The sequence below is a fragment of the Xenopus laevis genome, chromosome 9_10S (assembly GCF_017654675.1).
Source record: "Xenopus laevis strain J_2021 chromosome 9_10S, Xenopus_laevis_v10.1, whole genome shotgun sequence".
NCBI lineage: Eukaryota > Metazoa > Chordata > Amphibia > Anura > Pipidae > Xenopus > Xenopus laevis.
The window spans coordinates 32562191-32574422 of NC_054388.1; the positions used below are offsets into that span (position 1 = coordinate 32562191).

Genomic DNA, 12232 nt, shown 5'->3' on the forward strand with positions numbered 1-12232 from the left:
GTTTTAGGAGATCTTTTGAAAGCAGAAAGTTTGGGAGAAAGTCGGACAGACTGTGGGAGAGAATTCCAGAGGAGGGGTGCAGCCCTTGCAAAGTCTTGAATGTGAACGTGTGAGGAGGTAATGAGATAGGAGCTGAGGACAGGGGCGATCCTGGCCCCTCCTCCGCCTGAGGCAGCAGCAGTTGCTGCTGCCCCCCTCCCCCGGAAATTCGCTCTTAAAGTACAAGGAGCAGCGTTTTTGCTGCCCCTGGTACCTAGTGCGGCACTGCCGCCTGAGGCGACAGCCTCAACTTGCCTCATTGGCGAAGCACCCCTGGCTGAGGAGCAAGTCAGTAGAGGAGAGTAGTAAGAAGTTGGGTGTGTATCTAGAGATGAGTTCAGAGATGGAGGGAGGGGCAGAGTTATGCAGTTCTTTAAATGTCAGGGTCATTCAGGGTCAGACTGGGGAGCCTGAGGCCCACAGGGGCTGCAGTCTCAGGGCCCCCCCCCCCCGCTGCTGTGCCGTGCGTGCGGACGTACTCGGGTTCTTTGGGCCTCAGCTCCATCTTCGGAACGCTGGCGGCAAGAAGAGGAACCACAGTGTGCGGATCTGGACCAGTAGGGTCCACAAGAGCGGGGGGCCCCTCTGGCCCTGGGGTCATTAGTTTGAATTTTATTCTGAAAGGCAGAGGAAGCTAGTGCAGGGATTGGCAGAGGAGGAGTGGTTGCTGAGGTGTATAAACCTGGCAGCAGTGTTCATTATGGACTGAAGAGTCTCTGGCGGGGAAGGCCTGTTCAGTGTCTTCTACATGGCTGGATACATGTGGGATATTAACCACATCATTTGTTCAGCAATTACAGAATGCTATTTGCTTATGCTGTATATAACAAGATATTGTGAAAAAAAACACACAAAAAATATTTTGATATGATTTATAATTATCATCTACAGCAGGGCTGTCCAACTGGCAACCCCCCTTCTTTGGCCCCCCAGATGCTGTGTCTGTTTACCATATGTAAGCTTTAAAAGGTATCACTGTAGAGATAAACTGCACCCTGTATTGTTTAAATCTCAAATTCAGACTCTAATCCCCTGTATCACACCTGTGATCCCCCTGTATTGTTCACACTTGTGACACCTCTATTGTTTATATCCTATAGGCCTGTACTGTTCACACCTGAGAACCAGACTGAAACTGTCCACATTGTTCACCTGTTCACACTTTATTCATAATGCTAATGGGGCACCAGCACTGTGATCACTGTATGTAGTACATATTAGAATGATAGCTTTCCTTGTCTCCTGCTCTGTTCTGCCTTCCCTGCCTGCAGGGCTGGAACTAGGGGCAGGCAGAGAGGCACTGTAGTAGTAGTATTAGTTTTTTAACTTTATAAACCTCCTGTTCCAGACAGAATCACTCCCCAGCTCCCTTTTGGCAGCTGCTGGCACAGGTACATATTTGTGGGCAATATCTTGGCTGCTACTTGCACAGGTAAACAGATGATATGATGGATATTTGGCTGCTGCTGGCACAAGTATATATATGGAGGCAATAGTGTGGATTTTTTGGCCGATGCTGGCACAGGTACAGATTGGGGGCAATATAAGGGATTGGCTGCTGCTGGCTCAGGTACATGGGGCAATATGGTGGCTGCTGATGTTTGAGGGCAATATGATGGATTTTTGGATATTGGCTACTGCTGGAACAGATACAAATTGGGGCAATATGATAGATTCTTTTGGTTGCCGCTGGCATAGGTACAGATTGGGGGTAAAAATATGATGGATGTTTTGGCTTATGCTGGCACAGGTACAGATTGGGGCCAATCTGAGGTATTGACTTCCATTGGCATAGGTACAAATGGAGGCAATATTATAGGTGCTGGCACAGGTACAGGGGGCTATATGACTGGTAAGGTGGGAAATGGTAATGCAGGACTGGGTGGGGGGCACTGATTGAAGCCTTTGCCTAGGGTGCAAAAATACCTTGGCGCGACCCTGCCTCCCTGTGTGTGCCATTCTCTGCTTGCCCAGTGCTGCTTGTGTGTGCCATTCTCTGCTTGCCCTATGCTACGTGTGGAATGTAAGCCTGTTAGGGGTTTGTTCTTGGGGTTATTAGCATTGGGAAATTGTTGTTAAGGGCCCCTAAGATGTTTAATCATGTGTTGGGGGGGTTGTTGTATTATCCACAGGGGAGGATGAGGAATATGGATTTAAGGTTATGTTTTAACATGACTTCAATTTTTCACATATGAGTGATGAGGGATTTCCCTGCAGTGAGCACCAACCATTTGGTTTTTTGGTGTGTTACCACCGTTAATGTGGATATGATTTTAAAAGTTATTGTGGTAATATGGGTGTGGTTTACAATGGGTGTGGTTTAAAAGGGGAGTGGCCAACACTGACTTCCATTATCAGCCCTCCACCACATAGGCCAGAAAAATTTTGGCCCTCGTACCACAGAACTTGGACAACACTGATCTACAGTAATATTATAGACTCATAGCCGCATTGTTTGTAGTCATCAGCAAACCAACAAATGCACGAGGCTCCAACTCTATGCTGTGATTCAACCTGCTGGCTTATGGAAGGAAGAAGGATATAGGGTTTTAGAGAAATGTTGTGATTTTTCCAGTTGCTACATACTCTTTCCCATCTTAGTGATGATGGTGCAGCTGTTTAAGAGGAAAGTAAGAATACAAGGTTGAAGTGATTATTAAATACACAAAGTATTGCATTGAAAATTAATTCCATATATGTATTTGTTTATTTTTGGATGATGCTCTTCTTTTTTATATTTTTCTTCTGTTGTCCATTCTCTATTTATTTACAGATCAACAGTAATGATGACAATGGGGTGTTACAAGGTAACTGGTCTGGGGACTATACAGGTGGAGTCTCCCCGTCTGCCTGGAATGGGAGTGTACTCATTTTAAGACAATGGTTTAAAAGTGACTGTCAGCCGGTGAAATATGGACAGTGCTGGGTGTTTGCTGCTATCATGTGCACAGGTAATGGGAATGACAATTGGATTATGATAAGGTGAAAGAAAAAATAAAATGTGCAGGAAATAAACATAGTATTTCAAAATAGGCAAATGCCATTTTTCCATTGAGATACATCCTTTCCATTTTAGTCAGATATTTTTATATTTTTCCCAATTATTTTGGGCCACAGAATAAACCAACATGTTTGAAGAATGTCATTGCTCGTCTGTGGAAAGTCATCTTATATTCCATAATGTTCTAACTGTTCTTCTCTCATTCCTAGTGATGAGAAGTTTAGGAATCCCAACCCGAGTTGTAACAAATTTTGACTCGGCTCATGACACAGACCAGAATCTGCTGATTGATGAATACTATGATTTAACTGGAAATAAACTGAATAAAGAAAAAAAAGACAGCATTTGGTGAGACATCAGTTTAAGATTAAAGGATTGTCTGTCTTGGGTAACTGAAGATCTAAGAGCCGTTCTTACGTTTTTATTGTTTAGGACCTCCATATTTTCCTCTTTGCCTTTTCTATTCATATAGGTCAGTCAGATGACTTGAAAACTGGTGCATGTATGTCAAGAAGGGGCAGTATCTCCTTGTTCAACATGAGTGCAATGAATAGGGCATGTGATGAACATACATTTTGTCTGTTGTTTGATCAAAATCAAAATTGTTTAATAATGTATGTTTTGTTATTTCTTGAGCTACTCCATGTTTGGTCCTTGCAAGGTGGATAATTAGATTCCTAATGCACAGAAAATCCAGCTGTATATTGGACTCCCGCTAACATAACAGTCACAACAAAGGAGGAAGGAAGGGAGAGGGATGTACAGTATAATAGTATTCTAATTATCAATGTCACAAGGATCAACTATGAGATAGCCTTAGGTTCACAGTTGGACCTGTTTAGCTCAAGGAATATGAAAAACATTCATAATTAAAACAATAGGCAGAAAGTATTAAGATTTACCTCACACCTGGCAGGGTGGGAGGAGTAGTTTAGAAGGTCAGAGCTGTAACCCACCCCGCCGGTCGCCTGTCTATGCTTACCTGCAGACCTGCTGACCATCGGGTTCTGGTTGGGGTACTTCCGCCATAAGCTCTTCCGGCGCATCTTGTTTCTGCGCATGCTTGCCTGGCGAATACACGTCCATCATGTTATAGTTGGGCGCATGCGCACCTGGCGCTTCCTGCTAATTAGGAAATGGCACCTGCGTCTGTTTGATGCTAATTGTGCATCTGTTGTGCTCATTGGTTCCCTTTCTTGCCAATCAAGCTTACTTTCTCTCCCATTGGTCCTTTGCTCATTAAATAGCTCTTTGCCCCTTTCCTCCGTGCCCAAACTGGCTTCTGTGCACTCCTGTTCCTGCCTAAGCTTTGTTCGTGATTGATTTTCTGGTTTTGACTCCTGCCTGGTTCCCAACTCTGATCCGTGCTGCCTTTCCTGAACCTTGCCTGGTCTTGACTTAGATTCCGCTTCCTCCTTGTCTGTAATGCGATGTGTTCAGGTTTCCTGTCAATTCTGCAACAGAAGTCCGGGGCTCCAAAAGGGTGTTGGTGAAGACCAGTATCATCAGGGGTGACTTTGTTCACTGAAAGGTACTTACTAGCTGCCTCCTTGAGTTCCTTGTTAGCATTACACAAGCTTTTCTAATGACCGCTATAGGAAGTAAAATGGCACCACAATATACAAATTAACCTGTTATCTGGAAATCCATTATCCAGAAAGTTTCAAATTAAGGTTAGGCCATCTTTTATAGACTCAATTTTAATCAATAATCCCAAATGTAAAAAAAAAAATTATTTTTCTGTGCAATAACAAAGCAATACATTGCACTTGATCCTAATTAAGCTGCATGAATCCAAATTGGTGGCAAATGCTTGAAATACTACTGGATGTATTTAATGTTTAAATTATTTTAATAGACATAGTATGGAGATTCCAAATTAAACAAGAAATCTTGTTGTGTAATATTCCTATATAGTTTGACATTAAAGGTAACACGTATATACCACTTTCAAAATATTTGGGGGTTTTTTGAAAACAAAAGTTATTTAACCAGTTCAGAAAGCATATTCTATGTTTCAGAAGAATTAATTTAGATGTCTTATTTGTTATAAAGCAAACTTAATTTGTCTTCCTTTAGGAACTTCCATGTGTGGTGTGAATGTTGGATGGCACGGAGAGACTTACCTCCAGGATATGGAGGGTGGCAGGTCCTTGACCCAACTCCACAGGAGGCAAGCAATGGTAAGCACTGCTGAACTGTCACCAGGGTCACCGCAAACTGTATTAGTTCCTCAAAAACATTTAAAGTAACGGTAACATCAAAGGAGAAAAAGGCTCAGGTTACAGAGCATATAGCAGATAAACTCTGTAGAACATAATGATGTTATCTGTTATCCACTATTTAACCTGTGTCATATAGCCTTTTTTAATTTTTTTAAATTTCCACAATTGCTACATAGCAGCTTGTTTATATGAATGTTTATATAGTAGTGTTTCTGAAGCAAACAGATCAGTTTTACCAGTGCAGGGCAACAGTGAATGATATCATCACTACTTTTAAGCATTTTAATTTGTTGATGTTACTTTTCCTTTAAGGATCAGTTCCCACTTGCCCCTCAGCCTGGGGCCTTACAAAGGGAGGGCAGCTCAAATGCAGGCATGCCAAATGCATAACACTTGACATGTGATAATATTCAAATTATTTCTCATTACCTTAGGGATCTTTGTCTGTGGTCCTGCTTCAGTTAAAGCTATCCGAGAGGGAGAGGTACACCTCAACTATGATGCTCCGTTTGTGTTTGCAATGGTGAATGCAGACTGTGTGTCCTCGGTAGTCACCAGAAAAGGAAATGAAAAGAGCAACTGTGACCCACATTTAGTTGGCAACAAGATCAGCACAAAACGTGCCGGCAGTGATGAGCGTGAAGATGTGACCCATCAATATAAGTATGAAGAAGGTATTAACAGCTGAACAAATGAGATTACCCAGCATAGAAGGGAATTGCCACCCTTTTTGTCACATATAATACATAATATGGGGACAATTCAGGTCATGCAACTTATCTGCCCCACGTATGTCCCTCTATGCCACCAGTATGTGAAAAAACATTGCTCTATATCCAGTACACCGATCACTATTGGTTCTGCGGTTCAAGGCTCAGAGGTATGCAAGTGCCACTGGGTGGCAAATGCCATAGGACTCTACCTCTCTGACCATGTGTCTCTCAGACATGAAGAAACCTTGCATGGTTCACCCTATCCATAAATATATACAGTATATATTTTTTACATATATAAATATAGAATTCCTATATATAGATAGATAGATAGATAGATAGATAGATAGATAGATAGATAGATAGATAGATAGATAGATAGATGAGATCATAGTACCATTTTTATGCCAGCTTTAAAGGGCAGCAAATAGTCCAGAAAACACTCACCATTTACTACTCTTCTAGAATCTTGCAAACTTTTATTATTTGTGTGCTTTCAAATTTAGGAACAGCTGAAGAAAGAAAGGTGTTTGAGAAGGCCCTGAGCCGACTACACAAAGGAGGTCCAATGATTCCAAACAGTAACCGCAATGAGAATGAGAATATAAACAGAGCTAATGAAACATCAGCCAATGGTATCACTCCTTCCCCTGGTGGATCCTCTGGATACACACCTCGAAATCAAGATCCAAACCTTAATCGCCCCCTGAGAGAGGCTTTATTGTTGCTGAAGTTTAAATTAACTGAATCTCCCCAGCTTGGAGATACCATCAGTTTGGTGTTGCTGGCTGGAAATCTGATCTCCACTGCCAAAACTTTAAAGCTGAGCTTGAGTGCCCAAGCTTTGAAACATGACGGAAAACCAGCTCAACAGTTCTGGAAAGACTCAGTGTATGTAGAACTGCGTCCACATGAAGGTAAACTATTGTGTTTTATCAGAGTTACTATGATAATCTTAACAGAATTTATTTTGGACACAAATTATCCACCTTGGGATGGTCTTCGAACCCCCAAAGTCTCTATAATCTCTCTGAGCTGAATCAGGAGAGAGAAGTGGGAGGCATTAAAAAGATGAAAATGCCTCCCTCCAGCTCTATCTAGCTTGTGCTGGGTGGAAAAGGGAATAAACTAGGAGAAAGATTAATATCAAAGCGTTCTAGTCTACTTCCATAGTAACCTACCATAACCGCACATGACAGTGATACATTTTTTAACAAAGAAGTAGGATCCATTTTCCACAAGTTGTACTGTACTTATCTTGACATTAGTTGTAGAATGTTGTTCTATGTACAGCCATTCCCTTGCCATTTCAATGCTCATGGCTGGATCTGTTCTACTCAATGGCAGCTGGCATTAAAATTTGGCAGACCCAGACATCCAACTGGTCCATAAGCCCCAGCCAATTCTAATTTTTACTAGAAACGCTGTAATAGCAGAATGTTTAACATAGAGTTTTGTCTTAAAAGATTTTTCGTGGGGTCATTTTACAGAGAAATGGACACAACGAAGAGCACTTATTGATGTCACTTAAGTGCCCTACCATGCTCCTGAGCTTCCATATGGGTATAAATTGTGCCCATTGTAAATCTCCTGATGAATGGTGCACAAGTGCTACTGACATAAATGTTATCCTAGAGGTTCCACAACCCTGGACCTGGCATCAGCTCCAGGGTTCCCACAGCAGGTTGCAACAATAGGCACACCAGACTTGCATCTAGCTAATTGAATACTCTTTTGAAAGTGTGTTCCAGAACTGATGCAACATCTAAGGGGTTATTTATTAAAGTCCAAATGCCAAAAACTCCTCAGAATTTTTAGTGGAAAAAAAACCTTACATTTTTATTATATCCCGAGGATGGAAAAAGTCTGAATCCGAAAATCCGGCATCTAAAACCTCCCGATGTAGTATATAAGTCAATAGGAGAGGTCCTTATCGTATTTGGAGGTTTATGCAGTCTGCGCTGAAATTAGCCTGAAAATATGACCATTTCAGACTTTTAGGGCAAAAATCTGAAAAAGCCCGAAAAAATCTAGCAATTCGAAATCGGATGATACGGATTTTCGCTCGACTTTTACTTTGTATTGTCACTGATTTTTAAATAATAAATAAGGTCTAATTGTGGATTCTAGTTTGTTTGGACTTTTTTCATTTAAATAGTCAGAAAAAATCTGAAAATGCTTGATGCAACTTCTACCCAATTTGCATCAAACGTTAACACATTGTGGGCAATTGCAGGCTGAAGAAATGCATTGTGATGAAAAAAATGGGGAATTGTCAGAATTTGGACTGTGCAGCAGTTATAAAAGACCCTTTCCTTTTTTATACTTTGTTGTAGGACATGTATAAAAACATCTGACTGTAATGTTTTACAGCTGTTGGTAAGAATGTAACTTACTTGCAGTATTCTCCTTTACAGAGAAAATTCTTTTATTCAAAATCCCTTATGCAAAGTATGGACCCTTCTTAGAAGACAATAATTTGATACGATTTATTGCAATTGGAGAACAGAGCATTACCTGGGAGAAGGTTTTAGTGGAAAAAGATGTTAATTTGGCTTTACCTACAGTAGCTATTAATGTAAGTTTTTGTTGGGTTTTTAATATATATATATCTCTAACCTATAGCTGTACTCCAATATATGCCATGGATGAGACCTTAATTCTCAGAGAGTAAGCCCTTGCAATAGAGTAAAGGCAGGATATTTCCCACTGTAATCAGGTAATGGTATAAATAAAGAACTGGCGCCAGTAAATACAGTAAATCAACTGAATTGATTTACTGTATTAGCAGCAATCCACATGGGGGAATAGAACAACGATACAGAAGACAACCAAATTTTAATAGGCATCATATACTGACAATGCAGACTGATTGTGGATTTTTCTTTCTAATAGGGCTTGAGAGGGGAATATCAGTCGACCCAAAGTGACTCCTGTTTCCTCTGGGGACATTTCTTATGGGAAACCAAGGAGGGCGCTATCTCAGTTCCTATTGCTCTGTCTCTGGTTCCCTGTCTAAACAACAATGCCTTTGTGATCTAATCCCTTCTATAACTCCTCAATGGAGCCAAAAGCTGCTCAATATAGGTAGCCCTATTCTGGCTTTCTCTCCTAGCTACCCCTTACTAGTCCTGGCTACTTTTGGCTCTATGGGAGACTCAAATCCGTCTATAGCAGTGCTATCCAACTGGCTGGCTCCCCTTGTGTGCCCCCCCCCCACATGAAAGTCTGCCTGCTGTGATTCCTTACCTTGTTTAATCTTAAAAATGTAGAAATACTGTGATATACTGGCCCCTGCATTGTTTAATTCTCAAATTCACACAGTAAACTCCTGCATTGTTCACACCTGTAATCCCCCCTGCATTGTTCACACCTGTGACACCTGTGTTGTTCAAACCCAGACTGATTATGAACTGTTCATCTTAGAGTGGTCCTGATAGGTTTCCCTGTCTCGTAGTGTATTCTGCCTTCCCTATGCTCCCTGTGTGTGCCATACTTTGACTGCCCTATATTCCCTGTGTGTGTCATACTCATGAGCTTGGTAGAGATTGGTCTGGGGGTTTGTTAGCATTTAGTTGTTAGGGACCTCTAAGATGAGATGTGTAATAATGTGCTGGGGGAGCTGTGTTATCTATAGGGGTGGATGAGACATATGGATTTAAAGGGCATGTAATGAAAAAGAAACCTATCTCCAGTATACTTTAATTAAAAAATGTGTAACATTTTTATAAGAAACCTGACTGTATGCAGTGAAATTCTCCCTTCATTTACTGCTGTGGATAGGAATTGTCAGACGGTCCCTAACTGCTGAGCAGGGAAACAATCATAGTTATGAACAGCAGGGGGAGTCCCCACCTTATTCCCAGCCAAGCAGCTTTGTTTATGACGATCCCTAAGCAGCCCAGACCACACCGAGCATGTGCACAGTCTTAGTCTTGCAAAGATGTTTAACAAAGTTACAGGATGGTGACCCCCTGTAGCCTACTTTGAAAGTATAAATTATTTGTTTGATTAGGCTTGTGGTGCAGTAAGTTCATGTTTATATTTAGTATACAAAATACAGCATTTCTAGCCTTATTCTATTTTAGACTTTACATGCCCTTTAAGGATATGTTTAGGGTATATTTAAGAGTATGACTAAACATTTTCCCATATACTGTAAGTGTTGAGTTATATCCCTGAAGTGATCACCAACCATTTGGTTTTTTGGTGTGCTACCACCATTAATGTGGACATTGACCATTCTTGTGATAACATGGATATGGTTTAAAGTGAGTGTGGTTTAAAACAGGGAGTGGTCAACACTTGCTTCCATTATCGGCCCTCCACTATGTAGACCAGAAAAATCCTGCCCCTTGGTACCACAGAAGTTGGACAGCACTGACCTAGGAGATTACAGGCGAATAACCCTGGTAAAAGCCTCTGGCGGAAACCCACTAAACCATACGGCTCAGGCATTATATATTTTAACACAAACTTGGGATAGCTAAAAGTCATACTATGACCCAGGAAATTGGGAAATTACTCCCTTCTCTTTAGACTAAAGTTCAACTTTGGGCACAATCTTTTGGGGAATGCAAAGTAAATGGGGATGTATTTACCAGTCCCCTGCATTATATATATATATATATATATATATATATATATATATATATATATATATATATATATATATATATATACATACATACAAAAAATCCAAAATGAACCGAATGAACATAACGTTGTAACTAAAGAGAAATAGTGCCACCTGGTGATTACACGTGTAGAGAGCAAGCAGGTGTGTGTTCAGGGGATTTATTAGCAACACAAACAGTGTGTGTTTCTATGTGGGAGGTCTGATTCAAGTTGTCAGTAATTTTGCTCCAGCTGACCTCTAACATACCACCTCTTGCTAGATCCTATTTTGAATCCAAGTCCAGACTAGCTTCAAATCCAGACTGGCATCTCTAGATGATCCTTTTCCTATAAGCAGCACTAACAATAAGCTTGTAGGAAAAGCAGCCTAGAACCCAAGTGGCAATTACTTTACTAGTAGGGGTGTGAGCAAACAAGTGAAATACAATGAGATTCTCCTTATTTTCCAGTTCCTTGGACCTGCTGCTGTGGACAGACCATGTAAAGTAGAGATCTCCTTTTCCAACCCCATTAATGAGGAGATACGTGACTGTCAGGTCCTAGTTCAGGGCAGTGGTTTGCTGAAAAAACAAGTGAAATTAAAGTAAGTGCACGTTGGTAATTTTGGCAATTGATAACTCAATATAATGGAATAAAGTTAGCCTTAAGTTGAGGTATTTACAGTTCCTGTGTCCAGTTTGAGGTATAGCATGGGATTACTTAAAGACTCTCAAAACTCATTACAGGGCACCTCAGATGTACAGTAGATGGATGATGGTGTATTGTACGATATGGTGCAATCTTAACATTTTTTTTGTTTTTAGTGTTAAGATTGGTCTCAATGCCTCTGGCTCTCACAGCAATTTGATATAAATTATATCTTTGCACTGACTTAATTCACAAGGGAATAGTCCAAATTCGAAAATTCAAAAATCTAAATTTATCATGTACTGTCTCTTTAAAAATTCGACTTCGGCCATTTGCCACCTAAAACCTGCTGAATTGCTGTTTTAGCCTATGGGGGACCTCCTAGAACCTATGTGGAGTCAATTGGTGGGCTTTGAAAAATCAAAGTTTTTTTGGGGAAAAACTTCAAATAGAATTTGATCGAATGCGCTATTCCATTGATTCGAACTATTTGAAAAAAACTTCGACTTAATTTAGTTTGGTATTTTTGAAATCAAATTTCGAAGCTTTTTCCAATCGAAATTCGACCCTTGATAAATATGCCCCTTAATCTCATAATTATGATTTTAAATCTCATAATTATGACTTTTAATCTCATAATTATGACTTTTAAACTCATAGGAGCCCATTTACTTAGTTTGAGTGAAGGAATAGAGGAAAAAAAGTTTGAATTTCGAATGGTCGAATATAGCTACTTCGACCATCGAATAGGCTGCTTCGACCTTCGACTACGACCTTCGACTTCAAATCGAACAATTCAGAGTCTCAACCATACATGGGACTACCTAAATCTCACCTCCAAATAGGACACAAAACCTTTGTATTGTTGTAAAACACTTTTTGCATCATTATTTAGGAGTAAATTATTTTACACAGCTTCATAAATAGGCCCTATATGTTTATATTTTATGGTGAACACAGCAACTTCTACAGTGAGTTTTATTCTCTAT

General features: G+C 40.5%; 1 protein-coding gene across 3 annotated transcripts in view; it reads left to right on the forward strand.

Moving 5' to 3' along the window:
* Positions 1 to 12232, forward strand: part of tgm5.S (transglutaminase 5 S homeolog) — a 30788-nt gene that overhangs the window by 17754 nt on the left and 802 nt on the right. Inside the window, exons 7-13 of one of the 3 annotated variants that reach the window (XM_018237713.2) lie at positions 2813 to 2990; positions 3250 to 3388; positions 5120 to 5223; positions 5700 to 5939; positions 6485 to 6895; positions 8396 to 8556; positions 11066 to 11199. In XM_018237713.2, the coding sequence (XP_018093202.1) occupies positions 2813 to 2990; positions 3250 to 3388; positions 5120 to 5223; positions 5700 to 5939; positions 6485 to 6895; positions 8396 to 8556; positions 11066 to 11199 (1367 nt within the window). The remainder of the gene's footprint in view (positions 1 to 2812; positions 2991 to 3249; positions 3389 to 5119; positions 5224 to 5699; positions 5940 to 6484; positions 6896 to 8395; positions 8557 to 11065; positions 11200 to 12232) is intronic. The other 2 variants (XR_005964545.1, XM_041578279.1) reach the window with 2 other exon arrangements.